The sequence below is a fragment of the Agelaius tricolor genome, unplaced genomic scaffold (assembly GCF_023055355.1).
Source record: "Agelaius tricolor isolate 1412-34295 unplaced genomic scaffold, bAgeTri1.0.p SCAF_109, whole genome shotgun sequence".
NCBI lineage: Eukaryota > Metazoa > Chordata > Aves > Passeriformes > Icteridae > Agelaius > Agelaius tricolor.
The window spans coordinates 300534-318907 of record NW_027269369.1 but is presented as its reverse complement, the minus strand read 5'-3'; the positions used below and the strand labels follow the sequence as shown (position 1 = coordinate 318907).

The 18374-nt window shown below is 58.0% G+C and overlaps 3 protein-coding genes across 3 annotated transcripts in view; all 3 read right to left on the bottom strand.

The window, feature by feature from the left end:
- Nucleotides 1-97: 97 nt before the first annotated feature.
- GATA1 (GATA binding protein 1) lies at nt 98-16592 on the bottom strand. The gene is given in 9 exon segments (XM_071419495.1): nt 98-315; nt 317-370; nt 372-455; nt 2526-2651; nt 4156-4301; nt 7845-8010; nt 10738-10900; nt 16122-16267; nt 16329-16592. Coding segments are annotated over 9 exon segments (1194 nt in total). The 5' UTR covers nt 16455-16592; the 3' UTR covers nt 98-132.
- LOC139586232 (uncharacterized) lies at nt 2658-3893 on the bottom strand. The gene has a single exon (XM_071419482.1). The coding sequence runs from the start codon at nt 3891-3893 to the stop codon at nt 2784-2786; it is 1110 nt and encodes a 369-aa protein (XP_071275583.1). The 3' UTR covers nt 2658-2783.
- Nucleotides 16192-18374, bottom strand: part of LOC139586236 (cyclin-dependent kinase 20-like) — a 16404-nt gene continuing 14221 nt past the window's right edge. The window contains 2 exon segments of the mRNA XM_071419493.1: nt 16192-17818; nt 17820-17876. Of these exon segments, the coding sequence (XP_071275594.1) occupies nt 17573-17818; nt 17820-17876 (303 nt within the window). The 3' untranslated portion in view covers nt 16192-17572.

The following is an 18374-nucleotide window of genomic DNA, read 5'->3' as shown; positions in this document are numbered from 1 at the left end:
ATATGAATTTTTATGGTTCCCCAAACCCCGCCCCCACCCCGCAGGTGGGCACGCCCTCCCCATTTCCCCCCCCAAAGAACGAGGCTGAGCCGGGCTCTGTCGGTACCAAACTGTACTGGGGACCCCCCCCCGTTAGAGCTGCGGGCTGAGCCCGGGGGGCGCCGCGCCGGGGGCGGGGGCGGCCCCGAATTCGCCGCCCAGGAAGGGCCCGGCGGGGGCGGGGAAGGGCAGCAGGTGCCCGGACAGGACGAGCGGCCCGAGGGCGAAGAGCGCGGCCGGGTCCTCGGGGGGGGGCTGGGGGGGCGCGGGGGGGGGGCAGGGGGGGCCCCGCCGAGGTTTCGGGGACCCCCCCGGGGCCGGCGCCCCCCCCCCTGGCGCCGCTTCTTGCCCTTGGCCGAGACCTTGCGGTTGCGGGTCTGGATCCCGTCCTTGCGCATCGTCAGCGGCCGGTTCACCTGGGGCGGGGGGGGGGAAACGGGTTAGGGGGGGGCCCAAAATCCGGGCCAGGGGTCCCGAAATCCGGGCCAGGGGTCCCGAAATCCAGGCCAGGGATCCCCAAACCCAGGGCAGGTCCCATAATCTGAGCCAGGGGTCCCCAAATCCAGGGAGGTGGTCCCCAAATCCAGGTGGGTCCTGAAATCCGGGGAGGTCCTGAAATCCGGGGGCATCCCCAAATCCGGGCGGGGCTCCCAAAACCCGCGGGAGAGGGGTCACCAAATCCAAGGCGGTCCCAAAATCCGGGGGGATTCCCCAAATCCCGGGGGTGTCCCCAAATCCAGGCCAGGAGTCCCAAAACCCGGGGGAGGGGGTTCCCAACTCCAGGGTGGTCCCAAAATCCAGGGGGGATCCTGAAATTTGGGGTGGTCCCCAAATCTGGGCAAGACCCCAAATCGGAGCCAAGAATCCCAAACCCCAGGGAGGGGGGTCCCCAAATCCAGGGTGGTCCCAAAATCTGGGGGGGGTCTCCAAATCTGATCCAGGAGTCCCAAAACCCAGGGGAGGGGGGGTCCCCAATCCAGGGTGGTCCCAAAATCTGGGGGTGGATCCTGAAATCCGGGGGTGGTCCCCAAATCCGGGGGAGTCCCAAAACCTGGAGGAGGGGGTCCCCAAATCCAGGGGTCCCCAAATCCAGGGGTCCCAAAATCTGGGGGTGGTGTCTTGGACCCCCACCCCCATCAGTGATGGGCGCCCAAAAATTCCCCCCCAGGCCCCATCTCCCCCCTTGAACCGGGGGCATTTGGGGGTCTGGGATGTCCTGGCCCGGTTTTGGGGTGACTCGGGGATGTTTTGGGGGCTTTTAGGGACATTTCAGGGACATTTCAGGGTGGTTTTGGGGTCCCTCACCTGGTGCAGTTCGTAGTACAGCCCACAGGGATTGGGGTTTGAGGGGTTTTAGGGATATTTTAGGGGCATTTTAGGGATGTTTCAGGGGTGTTTTACAGATATTTTGGGGTGTTTTATGGATGTTTAGGGATCTTTTGGGGTGTTTTAGGGATATTTTGGGATATTTTAGGGTCCCTCACCCGGTGCAGTTTGTAGTAGAGCCTGCAGGCGTTGCACACGGGGTGTGGGGTTGCTCAGGAATATTTTGGGATATTTTGGGATATTTTAGGGTGGTTTTAGGGTTGTTCTGGGGTCTCTCACCCGGTGCAGTTCGTAGTACAAGCCACAGGCATTGCAGACGGGGTTTGGGATATTTTAGGGATGTTTTGGGATATTTTTGGGATATTTTCAGGATATCTCAGGGATATTTTGGGATATTTTAGGGTTATTTTGGGGTCCCTCACCGGTGCAGTTTGTAGTACAGCCCGCAGGCGTTACAGACAGGGTTTGGGATATCTCAGGGATATTTTGGGATATTTTAGGGATGTTTTGGGGTCCCTCACCTGGTGCAGTTTGTAGTAGAGCCCGCAGGCATTGCAGACGGGGTTTGGGATATTTTCGGGATATTTTCAGGATATTTTCGGGATATTTTGGCGATATTTTGGGATATCTCAGGGATATTTTGGGATATCTCAGGGATATTTTGGGATATCTCAGGGATATTTTAGGATTATTTTAGAGTCTCTCACCCGGTGCAGTTTGTAGTAGAGGCCGCAGGCATTGCAGACGGGGTGTGGGGTATTTTAGGGATGTTTTAGGGATATTTTGGGATATTTTAGGGTCTCTCACCCGGTGCAGTTTGTAGTAGAGCCCACAGGCGTTGCAGACGGGGTCTGGGGTTGCTCAGGGATATTTTGGGATATTTTGGGATATTTTAGGGATATTTTGGGGATATTTTAGGGTCCCTCACCCGGTGCAGTTTGTAGTACAGCCCGCAGGCGTTGCACACGGGGTGTGGGATATTTTCAGGATATTTTGGGATATTTTGGGGTGGTTTTAGGGATATTTTAGGGTCTCTCACCCGGTGCAGTTTGTAGTAGAGCCCGCAGGCGTTGCAGACGGGGTGTGGGATATTTTCAGGATATTTTCAGGATATTTTAGGCATATTTTGGGATATTTTGGGTTATTTTAGGGTCCCTCACCCGGTGCAGTTTGTAGTAGAGCCCGCAGGCGTTGCAGACGGGGTCCCCGCGGGGGCTGCGCCTCCACAGCGTGGTGGTGCTGGTCTGGCAGTTGCTGCAGACGGTGCCGGCGCGTTTGCTCACCAGCTGCGACAGGGGTTGGGTAAACCAGGGGGTTTGGGGGCACTGAGAGGGGATTGGGGGGCACTGAGAGGGGATTGGGGGGGCTGAGAGGGGATTGGGGGGCACAGAGGGGGGATTGGGGGGCACAGAGGGGATTTAGGGGCAGTGAGAGGGGACTGGGGGGCAGAGGGGGTTTGGGGGTCTGAGATGGGATTGAGGGGCACTGAGAGGGGATTTAGAGGCAGTGAGAGGGGATTTGGGGATGGCAGAGGGGATTTGGGGGTCTGAGAGGGGTTTCGGGGCACTGAGAGGGGATTGGGTGGGCAGGGGGGGTTTAGGGTCACTGAGAGGGTATTTGGGGAGGAGTAAAGGGGATTGGGGGGCAGAAAGGGTTTGGGGACACTGAGAGGGGATTGGGGGGCACTGAGAGGGGATTTGGGGGGGCAGAGGGGATTTGGGGGGGCAGAGGGGGTTTGGGGGTGGTAGAGGGGGTTTGGGGTGGATTTGGGGGTGTAAAGGGGGATTTAAGGGGCGGACCAGGGGTGTGTGTGTGGGGTGTGTGTGGGGTGTGTTTGGGCTGGTTTTGGTGTGGTTTTGGGGTGTGTTTTTGGGCTGGTTTTGGGGGGTGTATTTTGGGCTGTGTTTGGGGTGTTTTTGGGGTGTGTTTGGGGCTGGTTTTGGGGTGTTTTTGGTGTGTATTTTGGGCTGTTTTTGGGGCCTGTTTGGGGTGTGTTTGGGGTGTATTTGGGGTGTGTTTGGGGTAGTTTTTGGGGTGTGTTTGGGGTGTGTCTGGGGTGTTTTTGGGCTGGTTTTGGGCTGTTTTAGGGGTGTTTTTGGGGTGTGTTTTGGGGGTGTTTTTGCGCTCTTTTTGGGGCATGTTTGGGGCGTGTTTGGGGCGTGTTTTTGGGGTGTGGTTTTGGGCTGTTTTTGGGGTGTTTTTGGGGGTGTTTTTGGGCTGGTTTTGGGCTGTTTTTGGGGGTGTGTTTGGGTTGTGGTTTTGGGGTATTTTTGGGGTGGTTTTGGGGTGTTTTTGGGGTGGTTTTGGGGCAGTTTTGGGGCTGTTTTGGGGGTGTTTTTGGGCTGTGTTTGGGCTGGTTTTGGGGTGGTTTTGGGGTGTGTTTGGGGTGTGTTTGGATTGTGTTTTTGGGGTATTTTTGGGGTGTGTTTCTGGGGTGTTTTTGGGCTGTGTTTGGGGTGTGTCTGGGCTCTCACCAGGCGCTTCTTGGGGCGGATCAGGGGTGTGTGTTTGGGGCGTGTTTGGGGCATTTTTGGGGTCTGTGTTTTTGGGTTGTGTTTTTGGGCTGTGGTTTTGGGCTGTGTTTGGGGTGTGTTTTTGGGGCCGTTTTGGGCTGTTTTTGGGCTGTGTTTGGGGCGTTTTTGGGCTGTGTTTTTGGGCTGTGTTTGGGCTGTGTTTGGGTTGTGGTTTTGGGCTATTTTTGGGGTGTGTTTTTGGGCTGTTTTTGGGCTGTGTTTGGGCTGGTTTTGGGGTGGTTTTTGGGCTGTGTTTGGGGTGTGTCTGGGCTCTCACCAGGCGCTTCTTGGGGCGGATCAGGGGCCGGTTGTGCCCGTTCAGCCGGTGGTACAGCCCGCAGGCGTTGCACAGGTAGTGCCCGGTGCCGTCCCGGCGCCACAGCGGCGTCGCCGTCGCCCCGCAGTTCACGCACTCGCGCGCCTCTGCCCAGTAAGGACCAGTGAGGGACAGTGAGGGACAGCGAGGGACAGTAAGGACCAGTATGGACCAGTACGGGACAGTATGGGACAGTATTGACCAGCACGGACCAGTAAGGACCAGTATGGACCAGTACGGGACAGTATGGGCTAGTAAGGGACAGTGAGGACCAGTAAAAACCAGTACGGGACAGTATGGGACAGTATGGACCAGCACGGACCAGTAAGGACCAGTATGGACCAATATGGGACAGTATGGGACAGTATGGACCCATACAGACCAGTAAGGACCAGTACGGACCAGTACAGACCAGTATGCGCCAGTATGGACCAGTATGGGATAGTATGGACCCATACAGACCAGCACGGACCAGTACGGACCAGTACGGACCAGTATGGGATAGTATGGACCCATACAGAACAGCACAGACCAGTAAGGACCAGTATGGACCAATATGGGACAGTATAGACCAGTATGGACCCATACAGACCAGTATGGGCCAGTATGGACCAGTACAGACCAGTAAGGACTGGTATGGGACAGTATAGGACCGTATTGACAAGTAAGGACCAGTAAGGACCAGTACGGGACAGTATGGACCAGTAAAAACCAGTACGGGACAGTATCGACCAGTATGGACCAATATGGGCCAGTATGGACCAGTATGGGATAGTATGGACCAGTACGGACCAGTATGCGCCAGTATGGACCAGTAAGGACCAGTACAGGACAGTATGGACCGGTACGGACCAGTACGGACCAGTATGGGACAGTATGGACCAATACAGACCAGTACGGACCACTATGGGACAGTAAGGACCAGTATGGACCAGTATGGGACAGTATAGACCAGTATGGACCAGTGCAGGACAGTAAGGACCAGTATGGACCAGTATGGACCCATACAGACCAGCACAGACCAGTATGGACCAGTAAGGACCAGTATGGGACAGTATAGACCAGTATGGGACAGTATGGACCCATACAGACCAGCACGGACCAGTAAGGACCAGTATGGGACAGTATAGGACAGTATGGACCAGTGAGGGCCAGTATGGACCAGTAAGAACCAGTATGGGACACTGCAGACCAGTATGGGCCGGTACGGACCAGAGGGAGCAGTATGGACTGGTGAGAACCAATATGGGACAGTATGGACCAGTAAGGACCAGTATGGGCCAGTAAGGGCCAGTATGGGCCAGTATGGGACACTGCAGAGCAGTATGAACCAGTATGGACTGGTGAGAACCAGTACGGACCAGTGTAGACCAGTCTGCACCAGTACGGACCAGTCTGGACCCGTACGGACCAGTACAGACCAGTATGGCCCAGTACAGACCACCAGAGGGCAGCACCCCCACAGTTCAGACTTTCTGCCCAGTACAAACCAGTACAGACCAGTATAAACCCACATGGACCAGCAGAGCACCCACCCCCAGTTCCCACACTCTGCCCAGTATCAACCAGTATAAACCAGTATGGACCAGTATGGACCACTGTGGAACAGTAAGCTCCAGTATAAACCAGTACAGACCAGTGTAGAATATCCTGCACCAGTATAAACCAGTACAGACCAGTATAAACCAGTACAGACTGCTATGGAACAGCAAGCACCAGTATAAACCAGTACAGACCACTACTGCATATCCTACACCAGTATAAACCAGTATGGACCAGTACAAACCATAGATATCCTGCACCAGTATAAACCAGTACGGACCACTACTGCATATCCTACACCAGTATAAACCAGTATGGACCAGTATAAACCAGTACAGACTGCTATGGCATATCCTACATCAGGACAAACCAGTACAGACCAGTATAAACCAGTACAGACCAGTATAAACCAGTACAGACCAGTGTAGAATATCCTGCACCAGTATAAACCAGTATGGACCAGTACAAACCAGTATGGACCAGTACAAACCATAGAGACCACCATAGGATATCCTGCACCAGTATAAACCAGCACTGACCAGTATAAACCAGTACAGACTGCTATGGCATATCCTACACCAGTATAAACCAGTACAGACGAGTATAAACCAGTACAGACCACTACAGAATATCCTGCACCAGTATAAACCAGCATGGACCAGTATAGACCAGTACAGAGCAGTATAAGCCATAGAGACCACCATAGGATATCCTGCACCAGTATAAACCAGTATGGACCAGCATACACCAGTAGAAGCCAACACAAACCAATCTGTGCCCCAGTCTGGATCAGAACAAGCTCCACTATAAACCAGTACAAGCCCAGTTCATTCCCAGTGCATCCCAGTATGAACCAGTGCACCCCAGTGCCCTCCCTGTCCCTCCCAGTGCTTCCAGTCCCTCCCAGTTTGATCCCAGTCCCCCCCAGTCCCATTCCCAGTCTCTCCAAGTCCCATTCCCAGTCCCATTCCCAGTTTATCCCAGTTTATCCCAGTCCCATTCCCAGTCTCTCCCAGTCCCCCCCAGTTTATCCCAGTCCCATTCCCAATCCCTCCCAGACCCTCCCAATCCCTCCCAGTCTCTCCCAGTCCCATTCCCAGTTTATCCCAGTCCCATTCTCAGTTTGTCCCAGTCTCTCCCAGTCCCCCCCAGTCCCATTCCCAGTCCCATTCCCAGTCTCTCCCAGTCCCATTCCCAGTTTATCCCAGTCCATCCCAGTCCCCCCCAGTCTCTCCCAGTCCCATTCCCAGTCCCATTCCCAGTTTACCCCAGTCTCTCCCAGTCCATCCCAGTCCCTCCCAGTCCCATTCCCAGTTTATCCCAGTCCCATTCCCAGTTTATCCCAGTCCCCCCCAGTCCCCCCCAGTCCCATTCCCAGTCTATCCCAGTCCCATTCCCAGTTTACCCCAGTCTCTCCCAGTCCATCCCAGTCCCCCCCAGTCCCATTCCCAGTCTATCCCAGTCCCATTCCCAGTCCATCCCAGTCCATCCCAGTCCCCCCCAGTCCCATTCCCAGTCCCATTCCCAGTCTATCCCAGTCCCCCCCAGTCCCCCCCAGTCCCATTCCCAGTCCCATTCCCAGTTTACCCCAGTCTCTCCCAGTTTATCCCAGTCCATCCCAGTCCCCCCCAGTCCCATTCCCAGTTTATCCCAGTCCCATTCCCAGTCCCATTCCCAGTTTATCCCAGTCCATCCCAGTCCCCCCCAGTCTCTCCCAGTCCCATTCCCAGTCTCTCCCAGTTTATCCCAGTCCCATTCCCAGTCCCCCCCAGTCCCCCCCAGTCCCATTCCCAGTCTATCCCAGTCTCTCCCAGTTTACCCCAGTCCATCCCAGTCCCCCCCAGTCCCCCCCAGTCTCTCCCAGTCCCATTCCCAGTCTCTCCCAGTTTACCCCAGTCCATCCCAGTCCCCCCCAGTCCCATTCCCAGTCCCATTCCCAGTTTACCCCAGTCCCCCCCCAGTCCCCCCCAGTCTCTCCCAGTCCCATTCCCAGTCCCATTCCCAGTTTATCCCAGTCCATCCCAGTCCCCCCCAGTCCCATTCCCAGTCCCATTCCCAGTCCCATTCCCAGTCCCCCCCAGTCCCCCCAGTCCCCCCCAGTCTCTCACCGCAGCTCGGGGCTCCCGGGGGGGGCAGCAGGGGGGGGTCCCGCGGGGGGGGGGCTCCGGGGGGGCTGCAGCAGCTCCAGGAACCGGGGGGGCTCCGGGGGGGGAGGGGGCCAGGAGGGACCCCCCAGGGACCCCCCCTCAGCCCAGGGCACCAGGGACAGCCGGCCTGGGGACAGTGAGGGGACATTGGGGACATTGGGGACATTGGGGACATTGGGGACATTGGGGACACCAGGGACCCCCCCTCAGCCCAGGGCACCAGGGACAGCCGGCCTGGGGACATTGGGGACACTGAGGGGACATTGGGGACATTGAGGGGACACCAGGGACACCAGGGATCCCCTCTCAGCCCAGGGCACCAGGGACAGCCGGCCTGGGGACAGTGAGGGGACATTGGGGACACTGAGGGGACATTGGGGACATTGGGGACACTGAGGGGACATTGGGGACAGTGAGGGGACATTGGGGACATTGGGGACATTGGGGACATTGGGGACACCAGGGACCCCCCTCAGCCCAGGACACCAGGGACAGCCGGCCTGGGGACAGTGAGGGGACACTGAGGGGACATTGGGGACACTGAGGGGACATTGGGGACATTGAGGACACTGAGGGGACATTGGGGGGATTGTGGGGACATTGGGGACACCAGGGACCCCCCCTCAGCCCGGGGCACCAGGGACAGCCGGCCTGGGGACAGTGAGGGGACATTGGGGGGACATTGGGGACAGGGGGGGACACACAGGGATGTCAGGGACATGGGGGGCATTGGGAGGACATGGGGGGGCATTGAGGGGACATTAGGGACAGTGGAGACATTGGGGGGACATCAGGGACAGGGGGAGATATGTAGGGGACATTGGGGACACGGGGGGACACAGGAACATTGGGGACAGGGGGACACCAGGGATGGTGGGGCATGGGGACACTGGGGACATGGGGGACGGGGGCAACACTGGGGGATATTGGGGACACGGGGGACATCGGGGACACAGGGGAGGGCATTGAGGACATGGGGGGACATCAGGGACAGAGGGGGACAGGGTGGCACTGATTGGGGACATCAGGCACAGAGGGGGGACATTGGGGACACACAGGGACATCAGGGACAAGGGGGATCTTGGGGACACGGGGGAAATGGAGGGACAGCGGTGAGGGGTGGCTCAGGGGGACATTGGGGACACTGGGGACATTGGGGAAGGGGCACAGGGACACGTGCGGGGACACTGGGGACAAGGAGGATGGAGGGACATGGGGGACACGGCAGGGGGAAAGAGGGGACACGGGGGGGGTTGTGGGGCTTTGGGGACAGAGGGGACATTGGGGGTGGCTGGGACAGAGGGGACAGAGGGGACATTGGGGATGGGGGGGGCAGAAGGGACAGGGAGGACGCAGGTGACACTGGGGACACGGGGGTGACACAGGTGACACGGGGTGAGCCAGGTGACACGGGGGGGTGACAGGGGTGACACAGGTACAGGTGACCCAGGTGACACTGGGGGGGGTGACACAGGGGGTGGCACAGGGGTGACATTGGGGTGACCCGGGGGTGACCCAGGGGTGACCCAGCTGACCCAGGGGGTGACAGAGGTGACCCAGGGGGGTGACAGGGGGTGACCCAGGGGTGACATTGGGGTGACATTGGGGGTGACCCAGAGGTGACACAGGCGTGACACAGGGGGGTGACCCGGGGGTGACACAGGGGATGACATTGGGGTGACAACAGTGACACAGGGGGTGACAGGGGGGTGACCTAGGGGTGACACAGGGGGGTGATACAGGGGTGACCCAGAGGTGACAGGGGGGAGACATTGGGGTGACACAGGGGGTGACACAGTGACACGGGGGTGACAGGGGGTGACCTTGGAGTGACATGAGGATGACACAGGGGGTGACCCGGGGGTTACATTGGGGTGACACAGGGGGTGACCCAGGGAGTGACATTGGGTGACATTGGGGTGACATTGGGGTGACCCGGGGGTGACATTGAGGTGACATTGGGGTGACCCAGGGGTGACATTGGGGTGACCCAGGGGTGACATTGGGGTGACACAGTGACACAGGGGTGACATTGGGGTGACACAGGGGGTGACTCAGGGGTGACCCGGGGGTGACATTGGGGTGACAGGGGTGACATTGGGGTGACACAGGTGACCCAGGGGTGACACTGGGGTGACATTGGGGTGACCCTGGGGTGACACTGGGGTGACATTGGGGGTGACCCAGGGGTGACATTGGGGGTGACACAGGGGGTGACATTGGGGTGACATTGGGGTGACATTAGGGTGACATGAGGGTGACACAGGGGGTGACATTGGGGTGACATTGGGGTGACATTAGGGTGACATGAGGGTGACACAGGGGGTGACATTGGGGTGACATTGGGGTGACATTAGGGTGACATGAGGGTGACACAGGGGGTGATATTGGGGGGACATTGGGGTGACATTGGGGTGACATTGGGGGTGACCCAGGGGTGACATTGGGGTGACATTGGGGTGACATTGGGGTGACCCAGGTGTGACATTGGGGTGACCCGGGGGTGACACAGGGGTGACATTGGGGGTGACACTGGGGTGACATTGGGGTGACATTGGGGTGACATTGGGGTGACACAGTGACACAGGGGGTGACATTGGGGTGACCCGGGGGTGACCCGGGGGTGACATTGGGGTGACCCGGGGGTGACACAGGGGTGACATTGGGGGTGACATTGGGGGTGACACTGGGGTGACATTGGGGTGACATTGGGGTGACATTGGGGTGACACAGTGACACAGGGGGTGACATTGGGGTGACCCGGGGGTGACACAGTGACACAGGGGGTGACATTGGGGTGACCCAGGGGTGACACTGAGGTGACATTGGGTGACATTGGGGTGACCCTGGGTACCTGGCGCGGGGGGGAAGGGTCCCAGCAGCCCCCCCGGCTCCAGCCCCTCGGGCGCCCCCAGCCCCAGGAAGGGCCCGGCCTCGTCCGGGAACGGGGGGGGGCCCCTCCGGCCCCCCCAGCGTCACAAACTCCATGGGGGACCCCAAAACCGGCCCGGGGGAGCCTGCGGAGAGAGCCCAGGTCAGCGCCCCAAAAACACCAGAGCAGAACCCCAAAAACCCCAAAACTGAACCCCAAAACCGGCCCGGGGGAGCCTGCGGAGAGAGCCCAGGTCAGCACCCCAAAAACACCAAAACTGAACCCCAAAAACCCCAAATCAGCACCCCAAAAACCCCAAATCAGCCCCCCAAAACCGGCCCGGGGGAGCCTGCGGAGAGAGCCCAGGTCAGAACCCCAAAAACACCAAAACTGAACCCCAAAAACCCCAAATCAGCACCCCAAAAACCCCTCTGGGACCCCAAAACCGGCCCGGGGGAGCCTGCGGAGAGAGCCCAGGTCAGCACCCCAAAAACACCAAAGCAGCACCCCAAAAACCCCTCTGGGACCCCAAAAACCCCTCTGGGACCCCAGATCAGCACCCCATAAACCCCAGATCAGCACCCCAAAACCGGCACAGGGTGGCTGCAGAGAGAGCCCAGATCAGCACCCCAAAAACCCCAAAATCCTGTGGGACCCCAAATCTACGGGGGCTGCCTGCAGAGTCCCCAGGTCAGCCCCCCAAAACTCCTGTGGGATCCCAAACCAGCACCCCAAAACCCCTGTAGAGCCCCACATGAGCACCCCAAAGTTCCTGCGTGACCCCAAAGCCCCCAATGCCCCCCAATCATCCCCAGGACCCCCAGGACCCCCAGGTTGCCCAAATGGGGATTTGGGGGTCCCCAACCCCTGCGGGTCACAGCTGCACCCCAAAAATCCTCCCATGGAGCCCTGGGGACCCCCAAACCCTGAAATGCCCAAACTGGGGGGCCCCGAACCCCAAAATCCCCAAACTGGGGGGGTCCCAAACCTCTGAGAACCCCCAAACTCTGAAATCCCCAAATTGGGGGGCCCCAAGCCCTGAAATGCCCAAACCGGAGATCCCCAAACCCCAAAATCCCCAAACTGGGAACCCCCAAACCCCAAAATCTCCAAATTAGGGGGTCCCAAAACCCCTGTGAACCCCCAAACCCCCGGGTGCCCCCAAACCCCCAAATTTGGGATCCCAAAACACCTGGGAACCCCCAAACCCTGACCACCCCAAACTGGGCACCCCCAAACCCCAAAATCCCCAAATTGGGGGGGTCCCAAACCCCAAAATCCCCAAACCTGGGACCCCCAAACCCCTGGGAACCCCCAAACGCCCGAAACCCCCAAACCAGGCACCCCAAAATCCCCAAACTCCAAAAACCCCAAAAACCCCAAAAACTCCAAAATCCCCAAACCTGGGACCCCCAAACACCCGAAACCCCCAAACCCCCTAAACCAGGCGCCCCCAAACCCCAAAATCCCCAAAGTGGGCACCCCCAAAATCCCCAAATTGGGGGTCCCAAACCCATGGGAACCCCCAAACCCCAAAATCTCCAAACTGGGGATCCTAAACCCCTGGGGACCCCCAAACACCCGAAACCCCCAAACCCCAAAACCCCCAAACTGAGGACCCCCAAACCCCTGGGAACCCCCAAACTGGGCACCCCCAAACCCCAAAATCCCCAAACTGGGAACCCCCAAATGGGGACCCCATAACCCCTGGGAACCCCCAAACTCTGACCACCCCAAACTGGGGACCCCCAAACCCCAAAAACTCCAAAATTCCCAAACCTGGGACCCCAAAACCCCAAAATCCCCAAACCTCTGGGAACCCCCAAACCCCCGAAACCCCCAAACCAGGCACCCCCAAACTGGGCACCCCCAAACCCCAAATCAGGGGGTCCCAAACCCCTGGGGACCCAAATTGGGCACCCCCAAACCCCAAAATCCCCAAACTGGGGGATCCCAAACCCCTGGGAACCCCCAAACCCCGAAACCCCCAAAATCCCCAAACCAGGCACCCTCAAACCCCAAAATCCCCAAACTGGGGGGGTCCCAAACACTCGAAACCCCCAAACCCCCAAACCAGGCGCCCCCAAACTGGGGGGTCCCAAACCCCTGGGCACCCCCAAACCTCAAAATCCTCAAACCTGGGACCCCCAAACCCCAAAATCCCCAAACTGGGGGGTCCCAAACCCATGGGAACCCCGAAACCCTGAGACCCCCAAAACCCCAAACTGGGCACCCCCAAACCCCAAAATCCCCAAACTGGGGGGTCCCAAACCTCTGGGAATCCCCAAACCCCAAAATCCCCAAACTGGGCACCCCGAAACCCCTGGGGACCCCCAAACCGGGCACCCCCAAACCCCAAAATCCCCAAATTGTGGGGCCCCAAACCCCTGGGAACCCCCAAACCCCAAAATTCCCAAACTGGGCACCCCGAAACCCCCAAATCCCCAAATTGGGGACCCCCAAACCCCTGGGGACCCCCAAACACCCGAAACCCCCAAACCAGGCACCCCAAAATCCACAAACCGGGCTCCCCCAAACCCCAAAATCCCCAAACTGGGGACCCCCAAACCCCTGGGGACCCCCAAACTGGGCACCCCCAAAATCCCCAAACTGGGGGGTCCCAAACCCCTGGGGACCCCCAAACCGGGCACCCCCAAACCCCAAAATCCCCAAACTGGGGATCCCAAACCCCCAACCGCCCCCCGACCCCTCCCCCCCACCCCCGGGGGGGCCTTTTTGGGGTCCCGGACCCCCCTGAACCCCCAAACCCGGGGTGGGGTTGGGGGTCCCTGACCTGGAGCCGCCGTGTCCGTCCCTGTCTGTCCCTGTCTGTCCCTGTCCCTCTGTCCCCGTCCCGCCCGGACAGACGGACGGACACGGAGGGGGGGGGGGACGGTGGGAGGGGCTCCAGGACCCCACCCCTACCCCTCCCCCCCTCCTTGGACACCCCAAAACCTTTGGGGGGGCCCCGGGGGGGTTTGGGGGGGGCAGAGCTCACCTGGCGCTGCGGGGCCTGCGGGGTCTGGGGGATTTGGGGGATTTTGGGGATTTTGGGGGATTTTGGGGCGTTCTGGGGTTTTGGGGTGCATCCGGGGGGGCGGTAACGGCCCCGGGGCTGCCGGGGGCTGATAAGGCCTTATCAGATCCTGGGGCCACGGCGGTTGCTGGGGGGGGCGGGCGGGGCCGGGGCCTTATCAGCTCCGGCCAGAGCGGGGGCAGGGCCGGGGCGGGGGACACCCCAAAAAAATGGGGGATGGCGCCCTAAAAAAAGGGGGGATGGCAGCCCAAAAACGGGGGATGGTGCCCTAAAAAAATGGGGAATGGCACCCCAAAAAATGGAGAATTGAACTCCTAAAAAATGGGGGATGGCACCCCAAAAATGGGGAATGGCACCCAAAAAAATGGGGGATGGCACCCCAAAAAACGGGGGATGGCACTCAAAAAATGGGGAATAGTATCCCAAAAAATGGTGCCCCAAAAATGGGGAATGGAGCCCCAAAAAAATGGAGAATGGCACTCCAAATTCCACACCGACACCCCAAAATGGAGAATGGTGTCCCAAAAATTCGGGAATGGCGCCCCAAATTCCACACTGGCACCCCTAAAAAATGGGGAATGGCACCCCAAAAATGAGGGATGGCACCACCAAAAAAAATGGGGAATGGCGGCCCCAAAAAATTGGGAATGGCACCCCCAAAAATCCGGGAATGGTGCCCCAAATTCCACACTGACACCCCAAAAATGGGGAATGGCACCCCAAAAAAACTGGGAATGGAACCCCCAAAAAATGGGAATTGCACCCCAAAAATGGGGAATGGAGCCCCAAATTCCACTCTGACACCCCAAAAATGGGGAATGGCGCCCCAAAACCCTACAGACACCTCAAAACGGGGACAGAATTCCACACTGACACCCCAAAACTGGGACACCCCAAATTCCCCACTGGAACCCCAAATTCAGGCCCTGACACCCCAAATTTCAGCACTTTCACCCCAAATTCAGGCCTGACACCCCAAATTCCAGCACTTTCACCCCAAATTTCAGCACTTTCCCCCCAAATTCCGGCCCTGGCACCCCAAATTCCAGCATCTTTCAGCCTCTAAATTCGAAGTTTTCAGCTCGAAATTTGCAATTTTCAGCCTGAAAATGAATTTTTTCAGCCCCAAAATTGGGGGTTTGAACTGAAAATTTGGCATTTTTAGCCCCGAAATTTGAGGTTTCAAGGAAAAAAAAATAAGGATTTTCATGCCTGAAAAATGGCAGTTTTGGGGCAAAAGTGAGGTTTGCAGCATGAAATTTGAGGCTGTCAAGTGAAAATTTGGGATTTTCAGCCCCAAATTCACTTTTTTCAGCAGCAAAATGGGGATTTTGAGCCACAAATGGGACATTTTCAACCCTTAATAAACCCAAAAAAAGCCAATTTTTGAGGGAAAAATGGAGTTGGGAGCAACGAATTTTGAATTTCGGAGTAAAATTCAGGGGTTTTGACCTAAAATTTGTGATCTTTGGACCAAAGTTCAGGAATTCCAGCCCAAAATTTGAGGTTTCAGGGTAAAATTCAGCATTTCCAGGCAAAGTTTGGGATTTTCAGCCTGAAAAAATTGGGATTTTCCTAATTATGTTTATTTTTTTGGCAACAAATCAGGAAATTGGAGCCCCAAATTTTGCATTTTTAGGACACAAAATTGGGGATTTCAGCAGAAATGGAGCTGAGCCCCAAATTTGGGTGTTTTACCTTAAAATTTGGTCTAAAATTGTTAAATTCACTCCCAGATTGGGCCTTTCAGACACCAAAATGAGAATTTTGATTTTAATGGCAAAACCTGGAGATTTTTTTGGTTCAAAATTCTCATTTCTGGCACCAAAGTTTTTTTAAATTTATTTTATTATTTATTATTTATTTATTTTTTATTTTTTAATTTTTATTTATTTTTTTATTTTTTATTCCAACTTTGGCGTTTTTCTGCCCCAAAGCTGGAGGTTTCCCACCCAAAAATTGGAATTTTTCAGCCTGGAACTTCTATTGCCAACCCCAAAAATTGGATGTTTCCACTCAAAATTACAAATTTGAACCCAAAATTCACAATCCTCACCCCAAAAATTGGATGTTTCAGCTGAAAATCACAATTTTTAACCCAAAACTCACAATCCTCACCCAAGTTTAGCAGCTCTAACCTGAAACTGAGAGTTTTCATCTAAATTCCGAATTTTCAAGACAAAACTGAAATTTTCCCCCTCTAAAACTGGAAATTTGCAGCCTGAAATTGGGGATTTTGCAACAAAACTCAGGGATTTTCACCCAAAAACCCAACATTTTCTGCCCCACGTTTCCCAACCCCCAAAATTAAGATTTTTTTCTCTCTCACCTCTGATTTGGGCTCCAATCTGGAGATTTTGGGTCCAACCCGGGCGGTTTCCATCTCCTGCTGCAGCTCCGGCCCCAAATCCGAGGATTTTGCCCAAAATCCGAGGTTTTCACCCCAAATCTGGCGGTTTTGGCCCAAAATCCGAGGTTTTCACCCCAAATCCGAGGTTTTCACCCCAAATCCGGCGTTTTTTGCCCAAAATCCGAGGTTTTCACCCCAAATCCGATGGTTTTTGCCCAAAATCCGATGTTTTGGCCCCAAATCCGATGTTTTTTGCCCAAAATCCGAGGTTTTCACCCCAAATCCGGGGGTTTTGGGTGGGATTTTCCCCATTTTTGCTGCTCCTGGGGGCGCTGGTTTGGGGCTGGGGTCCCCCCAATTCTGGGGGGGATCTGGGACCCCCTGGATGGGGGGGGAGGGGCAATGGTGGGGAGGGGTCCCAGAGCCCCCCCCGGGGATCCCCAAAATGGGGAGGGGTCATCGGGGGGGGGGGGAGGGGCAGGGGGGGTCCCCAATTTGGGGAGGGGTCCCAGAGCCCCAGGGGGGGAAGGGGTCGGGGGGGTCCATCAGGGACTCCCCAATTTGGGGAGGGGTCCCGCAGCTCCATGGGGGGGTCAATGGGGGTCCCCCATATTGGGGAGGGGTCCCAGAGCCCCTGGGAGCCTCTCAGGGGTCCCCCATATTGGGCAGGGGTCCCAGGGGTCCCCCATATTGGGGAGGGGTCCCCAAGGCTGGGGAGGGGTCTCAGGGGCCCCGAGGGTGTCAATGGGGGTCCCCCATTTTGGGGAGGGGTCTCAGGGGTTCCCCATATTGGGCAGGGGTCAATGGGGGTCCCCCATATTGGGCAGGGGTCCCCCACATTGGGGAGGGGTCTCAGGGATCCCCCAGCAGGGTCTCAGGGGTGCCCCATATTGGGCAGGGGTCCCCCAGGCTGGGGAGGGGTCCCAGGGCCCCTGGGGGGTCAATGGGGGTTCCCCACATTGGGGAGGGGTCTCAGGGCACCGGGGGGTGTCAATGGGGGTCCCCATATTGGGGAGGGGTCCCAGGGCCCCCGGGGGTCTCTCAGGGGTCCCCTCTATTGGGGAGGGGTCCCAGGGCCCCTGGAGATGTCAGTGGGGGTCCCCCACATTGGGGAGGGGTCCCAGGTCCCTGGGGGTGTCAATGGGGGTCCCCCAGGCTGGGGAGGGGTCCCAGGTGTCAATGGGGGGGTCAGTGGGGGTCCCCCATGTTGGGGAGGGGTCCCAGGGCACCAGGGGGGTGTCAATGGGGGTCCCCCAGTTTGGGGAGGGGTCAATGGGGGTCCCCTCTATTGGGGAGGGGTCCCAGGGGTTCCCCACATTGGGCAGGGGTCTCAGGGTGTCAATGGGGGGGTCTCAGGAGTTCCCCATTTTGGGGAGGGGTCTCAGGGCCCCGGGGGTGTCAATGGGGGTCCCCCATATAGGGCAGGGGTCTCAGGGTGTCAATGGGGGTTCCCCATGTTGGGGAGGGGTCCCAGGGCCCTGCGGGGGGGGCAGTGGCAGTCTGGGGGTGTCAATGGGGGTCCCCCATTTTGGGGAGGGGTCCCAGGGTGTCAATGGGGGGGTCAATGGGGGTGTCAGTGGGGGTCCCCCATGTTGGGGAGGGGTCCCAGGGCCCCGCGGGGGGGGCAGCTCCAGCGCCGTGTCCAGGCTGAACTCGGGGGGCGCGCGGGGCCCCCCCCGGGGCCGGGGGGGGGCTCAGCTCCTGGGGCCCGAAGAAGAACGGGTGGAGCAGGGCCTGGGGGGAGGGGGCGTCAGGGGGGGCAGGGACCCCCAAACACCACCGAAAATGGGGGGGGGAGGGGCCTGAGTGACCCCAACCCCCCCCCACTACTGAGGGTTCTGGGGCTGTCAGTCCCTGAGAGCCCCAAAAACACCTGGGACCCCCCCAAAAACACACCTGGGACCCCCCCAAATACACCTGAGACCCCCCAAATACACCTGGGACCCCCAAACACACACCTGGGACATCCCAAATACACCCAGGACCCCCAAATACACCTGAGACCCCCACAAAAACACCTGAGACCCCCCCAAAAACACACCTGGGACCCCCCCCCAAATACACCTGGGACCCCCCCAGAAACACCTGAGACCACCCCCCAAACACACCTGGGACCCCCCCAAAAACACACCTGGGACAGCTGCAGCACGTCCAGTGCAGCCAATCTGGGGTAGCCCAGTCCCCCCAGTGCTCCCAGTGCTCCCAGTTCCCCATTCCCCCAGTCCCTCCCAG